The sequence below is a fragment of the Oncorhynchus tshawytscha genome, linkage group LG13, assembly GCF_018296145.1.
Source record: "Oncorhynchus tshawytscha isolate Ot180627B linkage group LG13, Otsh_v2.0, whole genome shotgun sequence".
Lineage (NCBI taxonomy): Eukaryota > Metazoa > Chordata > Actinopteri > Salmoniformes > Salmonidae > Oncorhynchus > Oncorhynchus tshawytscha.
The window spans coordinates 90,071,297-90,096,509 of record NC_056441.1 but is presented as its reverse complement, the minus strand read 5'-3'; the positions used below and the strand labels follow the sequence as shown (position 1 = coordinate 90,096,509).

Below are 25,213 nucleotides of genomic sequence, written 5' to 3'. Positions count from 1 at the left end.
TACAACCCTGTCAGTGAGCATTTCTCCTTTGCCAAGATAATCCAGCCACCTGACAGGTGTGGCGTATCAAGAAGCTGATTGAACAGCATGATCATTACACATGTGCACCTTGTGCTGGGCACAATAAAAGGCCAATCGAAATTGTGCAGTTTTGTCAACCACAGATGTCTCTACTGGTGTGCTGACTGCAGGCATGTCCACCAGAGCTGTTACCAGAGAATTGAATGTTCATTGATTCATAACCCCCCCCGTCGTTTTAAAGAATCTCGCAGGACGTCCAACCGGCCTCACGACCACAGACCTGGGCCGGGAGGGGGGGGGGATTTCTGTCTGTAATAAAGCTCTTTCTTGGGGGAAAAACTAATTCTGATTGGCTGGGCCTTGCGCCACAGTGGCTGGGTCTGGCTCCCCAGTGGCTGGGCCTTGCGCCACAGTGGCTGGGCCTTGCGCCACAGTGGCTGGGCCTGGCTCCCCAGTGGCTGGGTCTGGCTCCCCAGTGGCTGGGTCTGGCTCCCCAGTGGCTGGGTCTGGCTCCCCAGTGGCTGGGTCTGGCTCCCCAGTGGCTGGGTCTGGCTCCCCAGTGGCTGGGTCTGGCTCCCTAGTGGCTGGGTCTGGCTGGGTCTGGCCCCCAGTGGCTGGGTCTGGCTGGGTCTGGCTCCCCAGTGGCTGGGTCTGGCTGGGCCTGGCTCCCCAGTGGCTGGGTCTGGCTCCCTAGTGGCTGGGTCTGGCTGGGTCTGGCCCCCAGTGGCTGGGTCTGGCTGGGTCTGGCTCCCCAGTGGCTGGGTCTGGCTGGGCCTGGCTCCCCAGTGGCTGGGTCTGGCTCCCCAGTGGCTGGGTCTGGCTCCCCAGTGGCTGGGTCTGGCTGGGCCTGGCTCCCCAGTGGCTGGGTCTGGCTCCCCAGTGGCTGGGTCTGGCCCCCAGTGGCTGGGTCTGGCTGGGCCTGGCTCCCCAGTGGCTGGGTCTGGCTCCCCAGTGGCTGGGTCTGGCTCCCCAGTGGCTGGGTCTGGCTCCCCAGTGGCTGGGTCTGGCTCCCCAGTGGCTGGGTCTGGCTCCCCAGTGGCTGGGTCTGGCTCCCCAGTGGCTGGGTCTGGCTCCCTAGTGGCTGGGTCTGGCTGGGTCTGGCCCCCAGTGGCTGGGTCTGGCTGGGTCTGGCTCCCCAGTGGCTGGGTCTGGCTGGGTCTGGCTCCCCAGTGGCTGGGTCTGGCTCCCCAGTGGCTGGGTCTGGCTCCCCAGTGGCTGGGTCTGGCTCCCCAGTGGCTGGGTCTGGCTCCCCAGTGGCTGGGTCTGGCTCCCCAGTGGCTGGGTCTGGCTCCCTAGTGGCTGGGTCTGGCTCCCCAGTGGCTGGGTCTGGCTCCCCAGTGGCTGGGTCTGGCTCCCTAGTGGCTGGGTCTGGCTGGGTCTGGCCCCCCAGTGGCTGGGTCTGGTGCTGGGTCTGGCTGGGTCTGGCCCCCCCAGTGGCTGGTTCTGGTTCTGGGTCTGTCTCCCCAGGTTCTGGCCTGTTGACTGATTTTGTTATATGAACTGTAAAATCTTTGACATTTATTCATTTTATATTTTATATTTTTCTTCAGTATAGAAGTGACTTGCCTCGTCCTGTGTACATGCTGTGTACCTGCATGATGGTCCAACTTCCACAGTTTCTATTTAGACAACAAAAAGTGTTTGAAATGTTCCTGTGCCCAAGCTAATGACATGCTGGTGCAGTAGTAGTTCAATAGGATATGGAGAAACATGTTGTTTCTCAACCCTCACAGACAACAGGCCTATTCCTGTAAGACATGCAGACCTAAACGGGTCCCTAATTCACTATATAGAGCACTGCTTTTGACCAGGGCCCATAGGGCTTTGGTCTAAAGTAGTGCCCTATACAGGGAATAAGGTCACCATTTGGGACTGTTTGTGAGGAGAGCTGGTAGTTACCAGTTGGGACTGAGAAACAGCAGCCCGTTTCCTCAAATTGGAGTCCAAATATCCCGGATCACGGACAGGCCTCAGTCCAAACAACACTAGCTGCTATCAGATCAATAGCATGAATCACACTAACAACCCTCAACGCCTCTCTAATCTATCAGCCCTGGGTTAGGCTGCTACTTTGTTACCTTCTCCACACCAGCTAATACCAGGGACACTGACTTCTACTAATCACATGTATTAGATGGAGGGAGGAGAGATGGAGGGAGGAGAGATGGAGGGAGGAGAGATGGAGAGATGGAGAGGGGGAGAGTTGGAGGGAGGGGAGATGGGAAGGGGGAGAGATGGAGGTAGGGAGAGTTGGAGGGAGGGAGGGAGAGATGGAGGGAGGGAGGGAGGGAGGGAGAGATGGAGGGAGGGAGGGAGGGAGAGTTGGAGGGGGAGGGAGAGATGGAGGGAGGGAGGGAGGGAGAGTTGGAGGGAGGGAGGGAGAGTTGGAGGGAGGGAGGGAGGGAGAGATGGAGGGAGGGAGCGAGGGAGAGATGGAGGGAGGGAGAGATGGAGGGAGGGAGGGAGAGATGGAGGGAGGGAGGGAGAGATGGAGGGAGGGAGGGAGAGATGGAGGGAGGGAGGGAGAGATGGAGGGAGGGAGGGAGAGATGGAGGGAGGGAGGGAGAGATGGAGGGAGGGAGGGAGAGATGGAGGGAGGAGAGATGGGGAGAGATGGAGAGGGGGAGATGGAGAGATGGAGGGAGGAGAGATGGGGAGAGATGGAGAGGGGGAGATGGAGAGATGGAGGGAGGAGAGATGGGGAGAGTTTGAGGGAGGAGAGATGGGGAGAGATTGGGGAGAGATGGAGTGAGGAGAGGGGGAGAGATGGAGGGAGGAGGAGAGGAGCATGGCCATGGTAGCTATGAAGGAGGCACTGTAGCGTAATTTGTTGAATTGTTTCTCTAACCCCTCCCTCCTCCTCCTCCCTCTTCCCTCTAACCCCTCCCTCCTCCTCCTCCTCCTCCCTCTAACCCCTCCCTCCTCCTCCTCCTTCTCCCTCTAACCCCTCCCTCCTCCTCCTCCTCCTCCTCCCCCTCTAACCCCTCCCTCCTCCTCCTCCTCCCTCTAACCCCTCCCTCTTCCTACCCCTCCCTCCTCCTCCTCCTCCCTCTAACCCCTCCCTCCTCCTCCTCCTCCCTCTAACCCCTCCCTCCTCCTCCTCCTACCCCTCCCTCTAACCCCTCCCTCCTCCTCCTCCTGCTCCCTCTAACCCCTCCCTCCCTCCTCCTCCTACCCCTCCCTCTAACCCCTCCCTCCTCCTCTACCTCCCTCTAACCACCTCCTCCTCCTCCCTCCAGGTGGAGCTCCCCCCTCCAGACCTGGGCCCCACCTCCTCTCTGACCCAGACCCTGGCTCTCCTGAGGGAGGTGTTGGCCTCTCATGACTCCTCTGTAGTTCCTCTGGACGCTCGCCAGGCTGACTTCGCTCAGGTAATGTCCTCTACCCTCAGGTTAATGTCCTCTGCCCTCAGGTTAATGTCCTTTTCCCTCAGGTTAATGTCCTCTTCCCTCAGGTTAATGTCCTCTTCCCTCAGGTTAATGTCCTCTTCCCTCAGGTTAATGTCCTCTTCCCTCAGGTTAATGTCCTCTTCCCTCAGGTTAATGTCCTCTGCCCTCTGGTTAATGTCCTCTGCCCTCAGTTTAATGTCCTCTGCCCTCAGGTTAATGTCCTCTGCCCTCATGTTAATGTCCTCTGCCCTCAGGTTAATGTCCTCTGCCCTCTGGTTAATGTCCTCTGCCCTCAGGTTAAAGTCCTCTGCCCTCAGGTTAATCAAATCAAATCAAATCAAATTTATTTATATAGCCCTTCGTACATCAGCTGATATCTCAAAGTGCTGTACAGAAACCCAGCCTAAAACCCCAAACAGCAAGCAATGCAGGTGTAGAAGCACGGTGGCTAGGAAAAACTCCCTAGAAAGGCCAAAACCTAGGAAGAAACCTAGAGAGGAACCAGGCTATGTGGGGTGGCCAGTCCTCTTCTGGCTGTGCCGGGTGGAGATTATAACAGAACATGGCCAAGATGTTCAAATGTTCATAAATGACCAGCATGGTCGAATAATAATAAGGCAGAACAGTTGAAACTGGAGCAGCAGCACAGTCAGGTGGAAGTTGAAACTGGAGCAGCAGCATGGCCAGGTGGACTGGGGACAGCAAGGAGTCATCATGTCAGTTAGTCCTGGGGCATGGTCCTAGGGCTCAGGTCAGTTGAAACTGGAACAGCAGCATGGCCAGGTGGACTGGGGACAGCAAGGAGTCATCATGTCAGGTAGTCCTGGAGCTCAGGTCCTAGGGCTCAGGTCCTCCGAGAGAGAGAAAGAAAGAGAGAAGGAGAGAATTAGAGAACGCACACTTAGATTCACACAGGACACCGAATAGGACAGGAGAAGTACTCCAGATATAACAAACTGACCCCAGCCCCCGACACATAAACTACTGCAGCATAAATACTGGAGGCTGAGACAGGAGGGGTCAGGAGACACTGTGGCCCCATCCGAGGTCACCCCGGACAGGGCCAAACAGGAAGGATATAACCCCACCCACTTTGCCAAAGCACAGCCCCCACACCACTAGAGGGATATCTTCAACCACCAACTTACCATCCTGAGACAAGGCTGAGTATAGCCCACAAAGATCTCCGCCACGGCACAACCCAAGGGGGGCGCCAACCCAGACAGGATGACCACAACAGTGAATCAACCCACTCAGGTGACGCACCCCCTCCAGGGACGGCATGAGAGAGCCCCAGTAAGCCAGTGACCCAGCCCCTGTAATAGGGTTAGAGGCAGAGAATCCCAGTGGAAAGAGGGGAACCGGCCAGGCAGAGACAGCAAGGGCGGTTCGTTGCTCCAGAGCCTTTCCGTTCACCTTCCCACTCCTGGGCCAGACTACACTCAATCATATGACCCACTGAAGAGATGAGTCTTCAGTAAAGACTTAAAGGTTGAGACCGAGTTTGCGTCTCTGACATGGGTAGGCAGACCGTTCCATAAAAATGGAGCTCTATAGGAGAAAGCCCTGCCTCCAGCTGTTTGCTTAGAAATTCTAGGGACAATTAGGAGGCCTGCGTCTTGTGACCGTAGCGTACGTGTAGGTATGTACGGCAGGACCAAATCAGAGAGATAGGTAGGAGCAAGCCCATGTAATGCTTTGTAGGTTAGCAGTAAAACCTTGAAATCAGCCCTTGCTTTGACAGGAAGCCAGTGTAGAGAGGCTAGCACTGGAGTAATATGATCAAATTTTTTGGTTCTAGTCAGGATTCTAGCAGCCGTATTTAGCACTAACTGAAGTTTATTTAGTGCTTTATCCGGGTAGCCGGAAAATAGAGCATTGCAGTAGTCTAACCTAGAAGTGACAAAAGCATGGATTAATTTTTCTGCATCATTTTTGGACAGAAAGTTTCTGATTTTTGCAATGTTACGTAGATGGAAAAAAGATGTCCTTGAAATGGTCTTGATATGTTCTTCAAAAGAGAGATCAGGGTTCAGAGTAACGCCGAGGTCCTTCACAGTTTTATTTGAGACGACTGTACAACCATTAAGATTAATTGTCAGATTCAACAGAATATCTCTTTGTTTCTTGGGACCTAGAACAAGCATCTCTGTTTTGTCCGAGTTTAATAGTAGAAAGTTTGCAGCCATCCACTTCCTTATGTCTGAAACACATGCTTCTAGCGAGGGCAATTTTGGGGCTTCACCATGTTTCATTGAAATGTACAGCTGTGTGTCATCCGCATAGCAGTGAAAGTTTACATTATGTTTTCGAATAACATCCCCAAGAGGTAAAATATATAGTGAGAACAATAGTGGTCCTAAAACGGAACCTTGAGGAACACCGAAATTTACAGTTGATTTGTCAGAGGACAAACCATTCACAGAGACAAACTGATATCTTTCCGACAGATAAGATCTAAACCAGGCCAGAACTTGTCCGTGTAGACCAATTTGGGTTTCCAATCTCTCCAAAAGAATGTGGTGATCGATGGTATCAAAAGCGGCACTAAGGTCTAGGAGCACGAGGACAGATGCAGAGCCTCGGTCCGATGCCATTAAAATGTCATTTACCACCTTCACAAGTGCCGTCTCAGTGCTATGATGGGGTCTAAAACCAGACTGAAGCATTTCGTATACATTGTTTGTCTTCAGGAAGGCAGTGAGTTGCTGAGCAACAGCCTTCTCTAAAATCTTTGAGAGGAATGGAAGATTCGATATAGGCCGATAGTTTTTATATTTTCTGGGTCAAGGTTTGGCTTTTTCAAGAGAGGCTTTATTACTGCCACTTTTAGTGAGTTTGGTACACATCCAGTGGATAGAGAGCCATTTATTATGTTCAACATAGGAGGGCCAAGCACAGGAAGCAGCTCTTTCAGTAGTTTAGTTGGAATAGGGTCCAGTATGCAGCTTGAAGGTTTAGAGGCCATGATTATTTTCATCATTGTGTCAAGAGATATAGTACTAAAACACTTGAGCGTCTCTCTTGATCCTAGGTCCTGGCAGAGTTGTGCAGACTCAGGACAACTGAGGTTTGGAGGAATACGCAGGTTTAAAGAAGAGTCCGTAATTTGCTTTCTAATAATCATAATCTTTTCCTCAAAGAAGTTCATGAATTTATCACTGCTAAAGTGAAAGTCATCCTCTCTTGGGGAATGCTGCTTTTTAGTTAGCTTTGCGACAGTATCAAAAAGGAATTTCGGATTGTTCTTATTTTCCTCAATTAAGTTAGAAAAATAGGATGATCGAGCAGCAGTAAGGGCTCTTCGGTACTGCACGGTACTGTCTTTCCAAGCTAGTTGGAAGACTTCCAGTTTGGTGTGGCGCCATTTCCGTTCCAATTTTCTGGAAGCTTGCTTCAGAGCTCGGGTATTTTCTGTGTACCAGGGAGCTAGTTTCTTATGAGAAATGTTTTTAGTTTTTAGGGGTGCAACTGCATCTAGGGTATTGCGCAAGGTTAAATTGAGATCCTCAGTTAGGTGGATAACTGATTTTTGTCCTCTGGCGTCCTTGGGTAGGCAGAGGGAGTCTGGAAGGGCATCAAGGAATCTTTGTGTTGTCTGTGAATTTATAGCACGACTTTTGATGTTCCTTGGTTGGGGTCTGAGCAGATTATTTGTTGCAATTGCAAACGTAATAAAATGGTGGTCCGATAGTCCAGGATTATGAGGAAAAACATTAAGATCCACCACATTTATTCCATGGGACAAAACTAGGTCCAGCGTATGACTGTGACAGTGAGTGGGTCCAGAGACATGTTGGACAAAACCCACTGAGTCGATGATGGCTCCGAAAGCCTTTTGGAGTGGGTCTGTGGACTTTTCCATGTGAATATTAAAGTCACCAAAGATTAGAATATTATCTGCTATGACTACAAGGTCCGATAGGAATTCAGGGAACTCAGTGAGAAACGCTGTATATGGCCCAGGAGGCCTGTAAACAGTAGCTATAAAAAGTGATTGAGTAGGCTGCATAGATTTCATGACTAGAAGCTCAAAAGACGAAAACGTCATTTTTTTTTTTTTGTAAATTGAAATTTGCTATCGTAAATGTTAGCAACCCCTCCGCCTTTGCGGGATGCACGGGGATATGGTCACTAGTGTAGCCAGGAGGTGAGGCCTCATTTAAAACAGTAAATTCATCAGGCTTAAGCCATGTTTCAGTCAGGCCAATCACATCAAGATTATGATCAGTGATTAGTTCATTGACTATAATTGCCTTTGAAGTAAGGGATCTAACATTAAGTAGCCCTATTTTGAGATGTGAGGTATCATGATCTCTTTCAGTAATGACAGGAATGGAGGTGGTCTTTATCCTAGTGAGATTGCTAAGGCGAACACCGCCATGTTTAGTTTTGCCCAACCTAGGTCGAGGCACAGACACGGTCTCAATGGTGATAGCTGAGCTGACTACACTGACTGTGCTAGTGGCAGACTCCACTATGCTGGCAGGCTGGCTAACAGCCTGCTGCCTGGCCTGCACCCTATTTCATTGTGGAGCTAGAGGAGTTAGAGCCCTGTCTATGTTGGTAGATAAGATGAGAGCACCCCTCCAGCTAGGATGGAGTCCGTCACTCCTCAGCAGGTCAGGCTTGGTCCTGTTTGTGGGTGAGTCCCAGAAAGAGGGCCAATTATCTACAAATTCTATCTTTTGGGAGGGGCAGAAAACAGTTTTCAACCAGCGATTGAGTTGTGAGACTCTGCTGTAGAGCTCATCACTCCCCCTAACTGGGAGGGGGCCAGAGACAATTACTCAATGCCGACACATCTTTCTAGCTGATATGCACGCAGAAGCTATGTTGCGCTTGGTGATCTCTGACTGTTTCATCCTAACATCGTTGGTGCCGACGTGGATAACAATATCTCTATACTCTCTACACTCGCCAGTTTTAGCTTTAGCCAGCACCATCTTCAGATTAGCCTTAACGTCGGTAGCCCTGCCCCAGGGTAAACAGTGTATGATCGCTGGATGATTCGCTTTAAGTCTAATGCTGCGGGTAATGGAGTCGCCAATGACTAGATGTTAATGTCCTCTGCCCTCAGGTTAATGTCCTCTGCCCTCTGGTTAATGTACTCTGCCCTCTGGTTAATGTCCTCTGCCCTCTGGTTAATGTCCTCTACCCTCAGGTTAATGTCCTCTGCCCTCAGGTTAATGTCCTCTTCCCTCAGGTTAATGTCCTCTGCCCTCAGGTTAATGTCCTCTTCCCTCAGGTTAATGTCCTCTTCCCTCAGGTTAATGTCCTCTGCCCTCTGGTTAATGTCCTCTGCCCTCTGGTTAATGTCCTCTGCCCTCTGGTTAATGTCCTCTGCCCTCTGGTTAATGTCCTCTGCCCTCAGGAGATGAGAGAGATTCATATTCATCAACCTCTCTAATAATGAATGTGTTGTCTTGTATCCTGGACCCCCTGTTTTCAGCCAGTAACCTGTCCTATGTCTGTCTGTCTCGCTCTCTGTCTGTCTGTCTCGCTCTCTGTCTGTCTGTCTCGCTCTCTGTCTGTCTGTCTCGCTCTCTGTCTGTCTGTCTCGCTCTCTGTCTGTCTGTCTCGCTCTCTGTCTCTGTCTCGCTCTCTGTCTGTCTGTCTCGCTCTCTGTCTGTCTCGCTCTCTGTCTGTCTCGCTCTCTGTCTGTCTCTCTCTCTGTCTGTCTGTCTGTTTGTCTCGCTCTCTCGCGCTCGCTCTCTTTCTCTCTCTGTCTGTCTGTTAGGTGTTGTCTTGTTGTCCTGGGGCGGCAGGGTAGCCTAGTGGTTAGAGTGTAGAGGTGGCAGGGTAGCCTAGTGGTTAGAGTGTAGAGGTGGCAGGGTAGCCTAGTGGTTAGAGTGTAGAGGTGGCAGGGTAGCCTGGTGGTTAGAGTGTAGAGGTGGAAGGGTAGCCTAGTGGTTAGAGTGTAGAGGCGGCAGGGTAGCCTAGTGGTTAGAGTGTAGAGGTGGCAGGGTAGCCTAGTGGTTAGAGTGTAGAGGTGGCAGGGTAGCCTAGTGGTTAGAGTGTAGAGGTGGCAGGGTAGCCTAGTGGTTAGAGTGTAGAGGTGGCAGGGTAGCCTAGTGGTTAGAGTGTAGAGGCGTCAGGGTAGCCTAGTGGTTAGAGCGTTGGACTAGTGACCGGAAGGTTGCGAGTTCAAATCCCCGAGCTGACAAGGTACAAATCTGTCGTTCTGCCCCTGAACAGGCAATTAACCCACTGTTCCTAGGCCGTCATTGAAAATAAGAATTTGTTCTTAACTGACTTGCCTGGTTAAATAAAGGTAAATAAAAATAAATCCTGGACCCCCTGTTTTCAGCCAGTAACCTGTCCTCTCTCTCTCTCTCTCTCGCTCGCTCTCTGTCTCGCTCTCTCTCTGTCCTCTCTCTGTCTGCCTGTTAGGTGTTGTCTTGTATCCTGGACCCCCTGTTTTCACCCAGTAACCTGTCCTCTGTCTGTCTCTCTGTCCTCTCTCTCTCTCTGTCTGTTAGGTGTTGTCTTGTATCCTGGACCCCCTGTTTTCAGCCAGTAACTCTGTCCTCTCTCTGTCTCTCTGTTAGGTGTTGTCTTGTATCCTGGACCCCCTGCTCCAGCTGTGTACAGTTTCAGCCAGTAACCTCGGTACTGCAGACATGGCAACGTACATGGTGAACTCTCTGTATGTGATGAAGACCACCCTGGCTCTGTTTGAGTTCACAGACAAGAGGCTGGAGATGCTGGAGTTCCAGGTACTGAACTGGCAACCCTTTGTTGGAGGCCAGATGGCCAGTTTCCAAAAGACAGATGAAGCCACGTGCTGGACTAAGCAGAGTTCAGGACTACAACTCAATCTGTCTCCGGGAAACTGGCCATCAGTGTTGTAGAAAAGTTGTCTGTCCCTGGGCATGCCTGAAACATGTGGATTTCACATTATAGACATTACAGAATATATTCTATTTGATGTTTAGGCCTAATTTAGTCAATACTACTCCAGCCAGTGATTGAACTGTCTTTATGTGTTCTGTTCCAACAACAGTAGCCATAGTAACATTAAATACATGATGTATTCTGTTCCAGAACAGTAGCCATAGTAACATTAAATACATGATGTATTCTGTTCCAGAACAGTAGCCATAGTAACATTAAATACATGATGTATTCTGTTCCAGAACAGTAGCCATAGTAACATTAAATACATGATGTATTCTGTTCCAGAACAGTAGCCATAGTAACATTAAATACATGTATTCTGTTCCAACAACAGTAGCCATAGTAACATTAAATACATGATGTATTCTGTTCCAGAACAGTAGCCATAGTAACATTAAATACATGATGTATTCTGTTCCAACAACAGTAGCCATAGTAACATTAAATACATGATGTATTCTGTTCCAGAACAGTAGCCATAGTAACATTAAATACATGATGTATTCTGTTCCAGAACAGTAGCCATAGTAACATTAAATACATGATGTATTCTGTTCCAACAACAGTAGCCATAGTAACATTAAATACATGATGTGTTCTGTTCCAACAACAGTAGCCATAGTAACATTAAATACATGATGTATTCTGTTCCAGAACAGTAGCCATAGTAACATTAAATACATGATGTATTCTGTTCCAACAACAGTAGCCATAGTAACATTAAATACATGATGTGTTCTGTTCCAACAACAGTAGCCATAGTAACATTAAATACATGATGTATTCTGTTCCAGAACAGTAGCCATAGTAACATTAAATACATGATGTATTCTGTTCCAACAACAGTAGCCATAATAACATTAAATACATGATGTATTCTGTTCCAACAACAGTAGCCATAGTAACATTAAATACATGATGTATTCTGTTCCAGCAACAGTAGCCATAGTAACATTAAATACATGATGTATTCTGTTCCAGAACAGTAGCCATAGTAACATTAAATACATGATGTATTCTGTTCCAACAACAGTAGCCATAATAACATTAAATACATGATGTATTCTGTTCCAACAACAGTAGCCATAGTAACATTAAATACATGATGTATTCTGTTCTAGAACAGTAGCCATAGTAACATTAAATACATGATGTATTCTGTTCCAACAACAGTAGCCATAGTAACATTAAATACATGATGTATTCTGTTCCAACAACAGTAGCCATAGTAACATTAAATACATGATGTATTCTGTTCCAGAACAGTAGCCATAGTAACATTAAATACATGATGTATTCTGTTCCAGAACAGTAGCCATAGTAACATTAAATACATGATGTATTCTGTTCTAGAACAGTAGCCATAGTAACATTAAATACATGATGTATTCTGTTCCAACAACAGTAGCCATAGTAACATTAAATACATGATGTATTCTGTTCTAGAACAGTAGCCATAGTAACATTAAATACATGATGTATTCTGTTCTAGAACAGTAGCCATAGTAACATTAAATACATGATGTATTCTGTTCTAGAACAGTAGCCATAGTAACATTAAATACATGATGTATTCTGTTCCAGAACAGTAGCCATAGTAACATTAAATACATGATGTATTCTGTTCCAGAACAGTAGCCATAGTAACATTAAATACATGATGTGTTCTGTTCCAACAACAGTAGCCATAGTAACATTAAATACATGATGTATTCTGTTCCAGAACAGTAGCCATAGTAACATTAAATACATGATGTATTCTGTTCCAACAACAGTAGCCATAGTAACATTAAATACATGATGTATTCTGTTCTAGAACAGTAGCCATAGTAACATTAAAAACATGATGTATTCTGTTCCAACAACAGTAGCCATAGTAACATTAAATACATGATGTATTCTGTTCTAGAACAGTAGCCATAGTAACATTAAATACATGATGTATTCTGTTCCAACAACAGTAGCCATAGTAACATTAAATACATGATGTATTCTGTTCCAACAACAGTAGCCATAGTAACATTAAATACATGATGTATTCTGTTCCAACAACAGTAGCCATAGTAACATTAAAAACATGATGTATTCTGTTCCAACAACAGTAGCCATAGTAACATTAAATACATGATGTATTCTGTTCCAGAACAGTAGCCATAGTAACATTAAAAACATGATGTATTCTGTTCCAGAACAGTAGCCATAGTAACATTAAATACATGATGTATTCTGTTCCAACAACAGTAGCCATAGTAACATTAAATACATGATGTATTCTGTTCCAACAACAGTAGCCATAGTAACATTAAATACATGATGTATTCTGTTCCAACAACAGTAGCCATAGTAACATTAAATACATGATGTATTCTGTTCCAACAACAGTAGCCATAGTAACATTAAATACATTACTTAAGCATTACTAATTCAAGTCGTTGTTGTAAATCTATGTACGGTGGTGAACACGGTGACTCTAGACATGATACTGTTTGACATAGACTACAGCCCAGGTCAGACTACAGCCCAGGTCAGACTACAGCCCAGGTCAGACTACAGCCCAGGTCAGACCACAGCCCAGGTCAGACTACAGCCCAGGTCAGACCACAGCCCAGGTCAGACCACAGCCCAGGTCAGACTACAGCCCAGGTCAGACTACAGCCCAGGTCAGACTACAGCCCAGGTCAGACTACAGCCCAGGTCAGACCACAGCCCAGGTCAGACCACAGCCCAGGTCAGACCACAGCCCAGGTCAGACCACAGCCCAGGTCAGACTACAGCCCAGGTCAGACTACAGCCCAGGTCAGACTACAGCCCAGGTCAGACTACAGCCCAGGTCAGACCACAGCCCAGGTCAGACCACAGCCCAGGTCAGACCACAGCCCAGGTCAGACCACAGCCCAGGTCAGACCACAGCCCAGGTCAGACCACAGCCCAGGTCAAACCACAGCCCAGGTCAAACCACAGCCCAGGTCAGACCACAGCCCAGGTCAGACCACAGCCCAGGTCAAACCACAGCCCAGGTCAGACCACAGCCCAGGTCAGACCACAGCCCAGGTCAGACCACAGCCCAGGTCAGACCACAGCCCAGGTCAGACCACAGCCCAGGTCAAACCACAGCCCAGGTCAAACCACAGCCCAGGTCAAACCACAGCCCAGGTCAAACCACAGCCCAGGTCAGACCACAGCCCAGGTCAGACCACAGCCCAGGTCAAACCACAGCCCAGGTCAAACCACAGCCCAGGTCAAACCACAGCCCAGGTCAGACCACAGCCCAGGTCAAACCACAGCCCAGGTCAAACCACAGCCCAGGTCAGACCACAGCCCAGGTCAGACCACAGCCCAGGTCAAACCACAGCCCAGGTCAAACCACAGCCCAGGTCAAACCACAGCCCAGGTCAGACCACAGCCCAGGTCAAACCACAGCCCAGGTCAAACCACAGCCCAGGTCAAACCACAGCCCAGGTCAAACCACAGCCCAGGTCAAACCACAGCCCAGGTCAGTCCATTGTCATGATAGCTGTGAATTCGAGCCCATTTGAAGCATTCTCTATTGTGTCGTGTTCCATACTTCGTATTGGAGTAGATAGGATTTCATATTGTCTCTGTCAGACAAAGGACAATCATGCTGTAGTGAGAGTTGGATGTGTGTCAGGAGTATAATTAAACATTAAGGCCTGAGGAGGTGTGATATATGACCAATATACCACGGCTAAGGGCTGTTCTTACACACAACGCAACGTGGAGTACAGCCTGGACACAGCCCTTAGTCATGGTTATTGGCTATATGCCACAACCCCCCTGAGATGCCTTATTGCTGTTATAAACTGGTTACCAACGTAATTAGAGCAGTAAAATACATGTTCTGTCATACCCGTGGTATACAGTCTGATATACCACGGCTTTCAGCCAATCAGCATTCAGGGCTCGAACTACCCAGTTAATAAATGCTTTTATGTTGTGTGCATATGCCCCCTGGTATAAAGTAGTGCACTATATAGGGAAAAGGGCTCTGGTCTATAGTAGTGTACTACATAGGGAATAGGGCTCTGGTCTAAAGTAGTGCACTACATAGGGCTCTGGTCTAAAGTAGTGTACTACATAGGTCTCTGGTCTAAAGTAGTGCACTACATAGGGCTCTGGTCTAAAGTAGTGCACTACATAGGGCTCTGGTCTAAAGTAGTGCACTACATGGGGAATAGGGCTCTGGTCTAAAGTAGTGCACTACATGGGGAATAGGGCTCTGGTCTAAAGTAGTGCACTACATAGGGAATAGGGCTCTCGTCTAAAGTAGTGTACTATATAGGGAATAGGGCTCTGGTCTAAAGTAGTGCCCTATATAGGGAATAGGGCTCTTGTCTAAAGTAGTGCACTACATAGGGCTCTGGTCTAAAGTAGTGCACTACATAGGGAATAAGGCCCTGGTCTAAAGCAGTGCACTACATAGGGCTCTGGTCTAAAGTAGTGCACTACATAGGGAATAGGGGTCTGGTCTAAAGGAGTGCACTACATAGGGAATAGGGCTCTGGTCTAAAGTAGTGCACTATATAGGGAATAGGGCTCTGGTCTAAAGTAGTGCACTACATAGGGAATAGGGCTCTGGTCTAAAGTAGTGCACTACATAGGGAATAGGGCTCTGGTCTAAAGTAGTGCACTATATAGGGAATAGGGCTCTGGTCTAAAGTAGTGCACTACATAGGGAATAGGGCTCTGGTCTAAAGTAGTGCACTATATAGGGAATAGGGCTCTGGTCTAAAGTAGTGCACTACATAGGGAATATGGCTCTGGTCTAACGTAGTGCACTATTTAGGGAATAGGGCTCTGGTCTAAAGTAGGGGACTACATAGGGAATAGGGCTCTGGTCTAAAGTAGTGCACTATATAGGGAATAGGGCTCTGGTCTAAAGTAGTGCACTATATAGGGAATAGGGCTCTGGTCTAAAGTAGTGCACTATATAGGGAATAGGGCTCTGGTCTAAAGTAGTGGACTATATAGGGAATAGGGCTCTGGTCTAAAGTAGTGCACTATATAGGGAATAGGGCTCTGGTCTAAAGTAGTGGACTATATAGGGAATAGGGCTCTGGTCTAAAGTAGTGCACTATATAGGGAATAAGGCTCTGGTCTAAAGTAGTGCACTATATAGGGAATAGGGCTCTGGTCTAAAGTAGTGGACTATATAGGGAATAGGGCTCTGGTCTAAAGTAGTGCACTATATAGGGAATAGGGATCTGGTCTAAAGTAGTGCACTGTATAGGGATTAGGGCTCTGGTCTATAGTAGTGTACTATATAGGGAATAGGGCTCTGGTCTAAAGTAGTGCACTATATAGGGAATAGGGCTCTGGTCTAAAGTAGTGCACTATATAGGGAATAGGGCTCTGGTCTAAAGTAGTGCACTACATAGGGAATATGGCTCTGGTCTAACGTAGTGCACTATTTAGGGAATAGGGCTCTGGTCTAAAGTAGGGGACTACATAGGGAATAGGGCTCTGGTCTAAAGTAGTGCACTATATAGGGAATAGGGCTCTGGTCTAAAGTAGTGCACTATATAGGGAATAGGGCTCTGGTCTAAAGTAGTGCACTATATAGGGAATAGGGCTCTGGTCTTAGGTAGTGTACTATATAGGGAATAGGGCTCTGGTCTAAAGTAGTGCACTATAGGGAATAGGGCTCTGGTCTAAAGTAGTGCACTATATAGGGAATAGGGCTCTGGTCTAAAGTAGTGCACTATATAGGGAATAGGGCTCTGGTCTAAAGTAGTGCACTATATAGGGAATAAGGCTCTGGTCTAAAGTAGTACACTATATAGGGAATAGGGCTCTGGTCTAAAGTAGTGCACTATATAGGGAAAAGGCCTCTGGTCTAATGTAGTGCACTATATAGGGGATAGGGCTCTGGCCTGTAGTAGTATACTATATAAGGAATAGGGCTCTGGTCTATAGTAGTACACTATATAGGGAATAGGGCTCTAGTCAAAAGTAGTGCACTATATAGGGAATAAGGCTCTGGTCTAAAGTAGTGCACTATATAGGGAATAGGGCTCTGGTCTAAAGTAGTGGACTATATAGGGAATAGGGCTCTGGTCTAAAGTAGTGCACTATATAGGGAATAGGGATCTGGTCTAAAGTAGTGCACTGTATAGGGATTAGGGCTCTGGTCTATAGTAGTGTACTATATAGGGAATAGGGCTCTGGTCTAAAGTAGTGCACTATATAGGGAATAGGGCTCTGGTCTAAAGTAGTGCACTATATAGGGAATAGGGCTCTGGTCTAAAGTAGTGCACTACATAGGGAATAGGGTGCCATTTGGGATGTCCCAGTCTTCCAGAGGTATAATGTAGAGAATATTATACTGTGTTTCAGATGATGTGTGTCTGCTGTTGATGTTGGAGCACCCAGAGTCCCACTCTATCCCTCATTATAAGGACTTTATAATGCTGTTCAATTTACCACGAGTGCCATTCATCTACAATAGTGACTGAGATAGACATTGTACTAGAAACAGTATGTATTGTGTTAGTAGCCAGCCTGTCTGACTCTCTGTTTCCCTACTTCTGTCCCATCATCCTCTCCTCTCCCATCCTACTGTCCTCTCCTCTCCTTATCTCCCATCATCCTCTCCCATCCTACTGTCCTCTCCTTATCTCCCATTAACCTCTCCTCTCCCATCCTCCTCTCCCATCCGACTCTCCTCTCCTTATCGCCCATCATCCTCTCCTCTCCTTATTTCCCACCATCCTCTCCTCTCCTTATCTTCCATCCTCCTCCCCTCTCCCATCCTACTGTCCTCTCATCCTTCTCTCCTCTCCTTATCTCCCATCCTCCTCTCCTCTCCCCTCCTACTGTCCTCTCCTCTCCTTATCTCCCATCTCACTGTCCTCTCACCCTTTTCTCCTCTCCGTATCTCCCATCCTCCTCTCCTTATCTCCCATCCTCCTCTCCCATCCTAATGTCCTCTCATCCTCCTCTCCTCTCCCATGCTCCTCTCCCCTCCTCCTCTCCTCTCCCATCCTACCATCCGCTACTCCTCTCTTCCTCCTCTCCCATCCTCTCCTCCTCCTGTCTTCTGTTTTCTCCCCTCTTGCTCCTCCCATCCTACTGTCCTCTCATCCTCTCCTCTCCTTATCTCCCATCCTACTGTCCTCTCCCATCCTACCATCCGCTACTCCTCTCTTCCTCCTCTCCCATCCTCTCCTCCTCCTCTCTTCTGTTTTCTCCCCTCTTGCTCCTCCTCTCCTCTCCCATCCTCCTCTCCTCTCCCATCCTACCATCCGCTACTCCTCTCTTCCTCCTCTCCCATCCTCTCCTCCTCCTCTCTTCTGTTTTCTCCCCTCTCCTCCTCCTCTCCAGATTGAAGCTCACCTGGACACGCTGATCAACGAACAGGCTTCGTTCGTTCTGACCCGTGCTGGACTGAGTTACATCTACAGCTGTGTACAGCAGCACAGCCCAGAACAGGTCAGACTCACTCACTCCTTTACACACCACACCACAATCCACACCACACACACAGTAATACATACCAGTAATATAGCAGCAGTTATATAGCAGTAATTTATAGCAGTAATATATAACATTAATATAGCAGCAGTAATATATAACAGTAATATAGCAACAGTAATATAGCAACAGTAATATAGCAGTAATTTATAGCAGTAATATATAACAGTGATATATAACATTAATATAGCAGCAGTAATATATAACAGTAATATATAACAGTATTATATAACAGTATTATATAACAGTAATATAGCAGCAGTATTATATAACAGTATTATATAACAGTAATATATAACAGTAATATACAACAGTAATATAGCAGCAGTAATATATAACAGTAATATATAACAGTAATATATAACAGTAATATAGCAGCAGTAATATAGCAGCAGTAATATAGCAGCAGTTTTATATAACAGCAATATATAACAGGAATATATAACAGTAATATATAACAGTATTATATAACAATAATATAGCAGCAGTAATATATAACAGTAACATATAACAGTAATATATAACAGTAATATAGCAGCAGTATTATATAACAGTAATATAGCAGCAGTAATATAGCAGCAGTATTATATAACAGCAATATATAACAGCAATATATAACAGCAATATATAACAGTAATATATACCAGTAATATATAACAGTAATATATAACAGTAATATAGCAGCAGTAATATATAACAGTAATATAGCAGCAGTAATATATAACAGTAATATATAACAGTAATATAGCAGCAGTAATATATACCTGTAATATATAACAGTAATATATAACAGTAATATAGCAGCAGTAATATATACCAGTAATATATAACAGTAATATAGCAGCAGTAATATATAACAGTAATATAGCAGCAGTAATATAGCAGCAGTAATATATAACAGTAATATATAACAGTAATATAGCAGCAGTAATATATAACAGTAATATGGCAGCAGTAATATATACCAGTAATATATAACAGTAACATAGCAGCAGTAATATATAACAGTAATATATAACAGTAATATAGCAGCAGTAATATATAACAGTAATATAGCAGCAGTAATATATAACAGTAATATAGCAGCAGTAATATAGCAGCAGTAATATATAACAGTAATATAGCAGCAGTAATATATACCAGTAATATATAACAGTAATATATAACAGTAATATAGCAGCAGTAATATATAACAGTAATATAGCAGCAGTAATATATACCAGTAATACATAACAGTAATATAGCAGCAGTAATATATAACAGTAATATAGCAGCAGTATTATATACCAGTAATATATAACAGTAATATATATAACAGTATTATAGCAGCAGAAATGTATAACAGTATTATAGCAGCAGTAATATATAACAGTAATATATAACAATATTATAGCAGCAGTAATTATAACAGTAATATATAACAGTATTATATAACAGTAATATAGCAACAGTAATATATAACAGTAATATATAACAGTAATATAGCAGCATTAATATATAACAGTAATATAGCAGCAGTAATATATAACAATAATTTAGCAGCAGTATTATATAACAGTAATATATAACAGTAATATAGCAACAGTAATATATAACAGTAATATATAACAGTAATATAGCAGCATTAATATATAACAGTAATATAGCAGCAGTAATATATAACAGTATTAAAGCAGCAGTAATATATAACAGTAATATATTACAGTAATATAGCAACAGTAATATAGCAGCAGTATTATATAACAGTAATATAGCAACAGTATTATATAACACTAATATAGCAGCAGTAATATATAACATTAATATAGCAGCAGTAATATAACAGTAATATAGCAGCAGTAATATAACAGTAATATAGCAACATTATTATAACAGTCATATATTCCATTAATATATTCCAGTAATATATAACAGTAATATAGCAGCATTAATATATAACAGTAATATAGCAGCAGTAATATAGCAGCATTAATATATAACAGTAATATAGCAGCAGTATTACATAACAGTATTATAGCAGCATTAATATATAACAGTAATATAGAACAGTAATATAGAACAGTATTATAGCAGCAGTAATATATTACAGTAATATAGCAGCAGTAATATATAACAGTAATATAGCAGCAGTAATATATAACAGTAATATAGCAGCAGTAATATATAACAGTCATATAGCAGCATTAATATATAACAGTAATATAGCAGCATTAATATATAACAGTAATATATAACAGTAATATAGCAGCAGTAATATATTACAGTAATATAGCAGCAGTAATATATAACAGTAATATATAACAGTAATATATAGCGTAATATATTACAGTAATATAGCAGCAGTATTATATAACAGTAATATAGCAACAGTATTATATAACAGTAATATAACAGTATTATAGCAGCAGTAATATATAACAGTAATATAGCAACAGTATTATATAACAGTAATATATCAGTATTATATAACAGTATTATAGCAGCAGTAATATATAACAGTAATATAGCAACAGTAATATAGCAGCAGTATTATATAACAGTAATATATAACAGTAATATAACAGTATTATATAACAGTAATATAACAGTATTATATAACAGTAATATATAACAGTATTATAACAGTATTATATAACAGTATTATAGCAGCAGTATTATATAACAGTAATATAGCAACAGTAATATAGCAGCAGTAATGTATAACAGTAATATATAACAGTAATATAACAGTATTATATAACAGTATTATAGCAGCAGTATTATATAACAGTAATATAACAGTATTATATAACAGTATTATATAACAGTATTATAGCAGCAGTAATATATAACAGTAATATATAACAGTAATATATAAACAGTAATATAGCAACAGTAATATAGCAGCAGTAATATATAACAGTAATATATAATATATAGTAATATATAACAGTAATATATAACAGTAATATATAGCAGTAATATATAACAGTAATATAGCAGTAATATATACAGTAATATATAATATAGCAGTAATATATAACAGTAATATAGCAGCAGTATTATATACCAGTAATATATAACAGTAATATATATAACAGTATTATAGCAGCAGAAATGTATAACAGTATTATAGCAGCAGTAATATATAACAGTAATATATAACAATATTATAGCAGCAGTAATTATAACAGTAATATATAACAGTATTATATAACAGTAATATAGCAACAGTAATATATAACAGTAATATATAACAGTAATATAGCAGCATTAATATATAACAGTAATATAGCAGCAGTAATATATAACAATAATTTAGCAGCAGTATTATATAACAGTAATATATAACAGTAATATAGCAACAGTAATATATAACAGTAATATATAACAGTAATATAGCAGCATTAATATATAACAGTAATATAGCAGCAGTAATATATAACAGTATTAAAGCAGCAGTAATATATAACAGTAATATATTACAGTAATATAGCAACAGTAATATAGCAGCAGTATTATATAACAGTAATATAGCAACAGTATTATATAACAGTAATATAGCAACAGTAATATATAACACTAATATAGCAGCAGTAATATATAACATTAATATAGCAGCAGTAATATAACAGTAATATAGCAGCAGTAATATAACAGTAATATAGCAACATTATTATAACAGTCATATATTCCATTAATATATTCCAGTAATATATAACAGTAATATAGCAGCATTAATATATAACAGTAATATAGCAGCAGTAATATAGCAGCATTAATATATAACAGTAATATAGCAGCAGTATTACATAACAGTATTATAGCAGCATTAATATATAACAGTAATATAGAACAGTAATATAGAACAGTATTATAGCAGCAGTAATATATTACAGTAATATAGCAGCAGTAATATATAACAGTAATATAGCAGCAGTAATATATAACAGTAATATAGCAGCAGTAATATATAACAGTCATATAGCAGCATTAATATATAACAGTAATATAGCAGCATTAATATATAACAGTAATATATAACAGTAATATAGCAGCAGTAATATATTACAGTAATATAGCAGCAGTAATATATAACAGTAATATATAACAGTAATATATAGCGTAATATATTACAGTAATATAGCAGTAATATAGCAGTATTATATAACAGTAATATAACAGTAATATAGCAACAGTATTATATAACAGTAATATAACAGTATTATAGCAGCAGTAATATATAACAGTAATATAGCAACAGTATTATATAACAGTAATATATCAGTATTATATAACAGTATTATAGCAGCAGTAATATATAACAGTAATATAGCAACAGTAATATAGCAGCAGTATTATATAACAGTAATATATAACAGTAATATAACAGTATTATATAACAGTAATATAACAGTATTATATAACAGTAATATATAACAGTATTATAACAGTATTATATAACAGTATTATAGCAGCAGTATTATATAACAGTAATATAGCAACAGTAATATAGCAGCAGTAATGTATAACAGTAATATATAACAGTAATATAACAGTATTATATAACAGTATTATAGCAGCAGTATTATATAACAGTAATATAACAGTATTATATAACAGTATTATATAACAGTATTATAGCAGCAGTAATATATAACAGTAATATATAACAGTAATATAGCAACAGTAATATAGCAACAGTAATATAGCAGCAGTATTATATAACAGTAATATAGCAGCAGTATTATATAACAGTAATATAACAGTATTATAACAGTAATATATAACAGTAATATAGCAGCAGTAATATATAACAGTATTATAGCAGTAATATATAACAGTATTATAGTAACAGTAATATATAACAGTAATATAGCAACAGTATTATAACAGTATTATAACAGTAATATATAACAGTAATATAGCAGCAGTAATATAGCAGCAGTAATATAGCAGCAGTAATATATAACAGTATTATATAACAGTAATATAGCAGCAGTAATATATAACGGTAATATATAACAGTATTATAGCAGCAGTAATATATAACGTAATATATAACAGTATTATAGCAGCAGTAATATATAACGTAATATATAACAGTATTATAGCAGCAGTATTATATAACAGTAATATAACAGTAATATAACAGTATTATATAACAGTATTATATAACAGTATTATAGCAGCAGTAATATATAACAGTAATATATAACAGTAATATAGCAGCATTAATATATAACAGTATTATAGCAGCAGTAATATAGCAACAGTAATATAGCAACAGTATTATAACAGTATTATAACAGTATTATAACAGTAATATATAACAGTAATATATAACAGTAATATAGCAGCAGTAATATAGCAGCAGTAATATAGCAGCAGTAATATATAACAGTAATATATAACAGTATTATATAACAGTAATATAGCAGCAGTAATATATAACGTAATATATAACAGTATTATAGCAGCAGTATTATATAACAGTAATATAACAGTATTATATAACAGTATCATAGCAGCAGTAATATATAACAGTAATATATAACAGTAATATAGAAGCAGTAATATATAACAGTATTATAGCAGCAGTAATATATAACAGTAATATAGCAACAGTATTATAACAGTATTATAACAGTAATATATAACAGTAATATAGCAGCAGTAATATAGCAGCAGTAATATATAACAGTAATATATAACAGTAATATAGCAGCAGTAATATATAACGGTAATATATAACAGTATTATAGCAGCAGTAATATATAACGTAATATATAACAGTATTATAGCTGCAGTAATATATAACGTAATATATAACAGTAATATAACAGTATTATATAACAGTATTATATAACAGTATTATATAACAGTATTATAGCAGCAGTATTATATAACAGTATTATATAACAGTATTATATAACAGTATTATAGCAGCAGTAATATATAACAGTAATATAGCAACAGTAATATAGCAGCAGTATTATATAACAGTAATATAGCAGCAGTATTATATAACAGTAATATAACAGTATTATAACAGTAATATATAACAGTAATATAGCAGCAGTAATATATAACAGTAATATAGCAGCAGTAATATATAACAGTAATATATAACAGTAATATAGCAGCAGTATTATAACAGTATTATAACAGTATTATAACAGTATTATAACAGTAATATATAACAGTAATATAGCAGCAGTAATATATAACAGTAATATATAACAGTATTATATAACAGTAATATAGCAGCAGTAATATATAACGGTAATATATAACAGTATTATAGCAGCAGTAATATATAACGTAATATATAACAGTATTATAGCAGCAGTAATATATAACGTAATATATAACAGTATTAAAGCAGCAGTAATATATAACAGTACTATATTAGTAATATAGCAACAGTAATATAGTAGCAGTATTATATAACAGTATTATAGCAGCATTAATATATAACAGTAATATATTACAGTATTATAGCAGCAGTAATATATAACAGTATTATAGCAGCAGTAATATATAACAGTCATATAGCAGCAGTAATATATAACAGTAATATATAACAGTAATATAGAAGCAGTATTATATAACAGTAATATATAACAGTATTATAGCAGCAGTAGTATATAACAGTAATATAGCAGCAGTAATATATAACAGTATTATAGCAGCAGTAATATATAACAGTCATATAGCAGCAGTAATATATAACAGTAATATAGAAGCAGTATTATATAACAGTAATATATAACAGTATTATAGCAGCAGTAGTATATAACAGTAATATATAAGCAGTAATATAGCAGCAGTAATATAGCAGCAGTATAGCAGTAATATATAACAGTAATATAGCAGCAGTAATATATAACAGTAATATATAACAGTAATATATATAACAGTAATATAGCAGCAGTAATATATAACAGTAATATATAACAGTAATATAGCAGCATTAATATATAACAGTAATATATAACAGTAATATAGCAGCAGTAATATATAACAGTAATATATAACAGTAATATATAACAGTAATATATAACAGTAATATATAACAGTAATATAGCAGCAGTAATATATAACAGTAATATATAACAGTAATATAGCAGCAGTAATATATAACAGTAATATATATATATAATATAGCAGTAATATATAACAGTAATATATAACAGTAATATATAACAGTAATATATAACAGTAATATATAACAGTAATATATAACACAGTAATTTTAATATAGCACTTTTTTACTCTTTATTCTTCTTTTCATTTCACCATTGTTTACCTGATAACTCCGGAAGAGCTGTTGTCATGGTTACCACATGATTAGACTCTTAGTAAAGTAATTGTCTGTCCGTCCGTCCATCATAGCACCAATATGTCCTGTTCCGCTCCGGCAACAGTCA

At 40.8% G+C, this 25,213-nt stretch overlaps 1 protein-coding gene across 1 annotated transcript in view; it reads left to right on the top strand.

Moving 5' to 3' along the window:
- The window catches only part of cog6 (component of oligomeric golgi complex 6), a 122,651-nt gene that overhangs the window by 74,760 nt on the left and 22,678 nt on the right, over window positions 1–25,213 (top strand). The window contains exons 13-15 of the mRNA XM_042296515.1: window positions 3,261–3,392; window positions 9,962–10,129; window positions 17,652–17,759. Of these exons, the coding sequence (XP_042152449.1) occupies window positions 3,261–3,392; window positions 9,962–10,129; window positions 17,652–17,759 (408 nt within the window). The remainder of the gene's footprint in view (window positions 1–3,260; window positions 3,393–9,961; window positions 10,130–17,651; window positions 17,760–25,213) is intronic.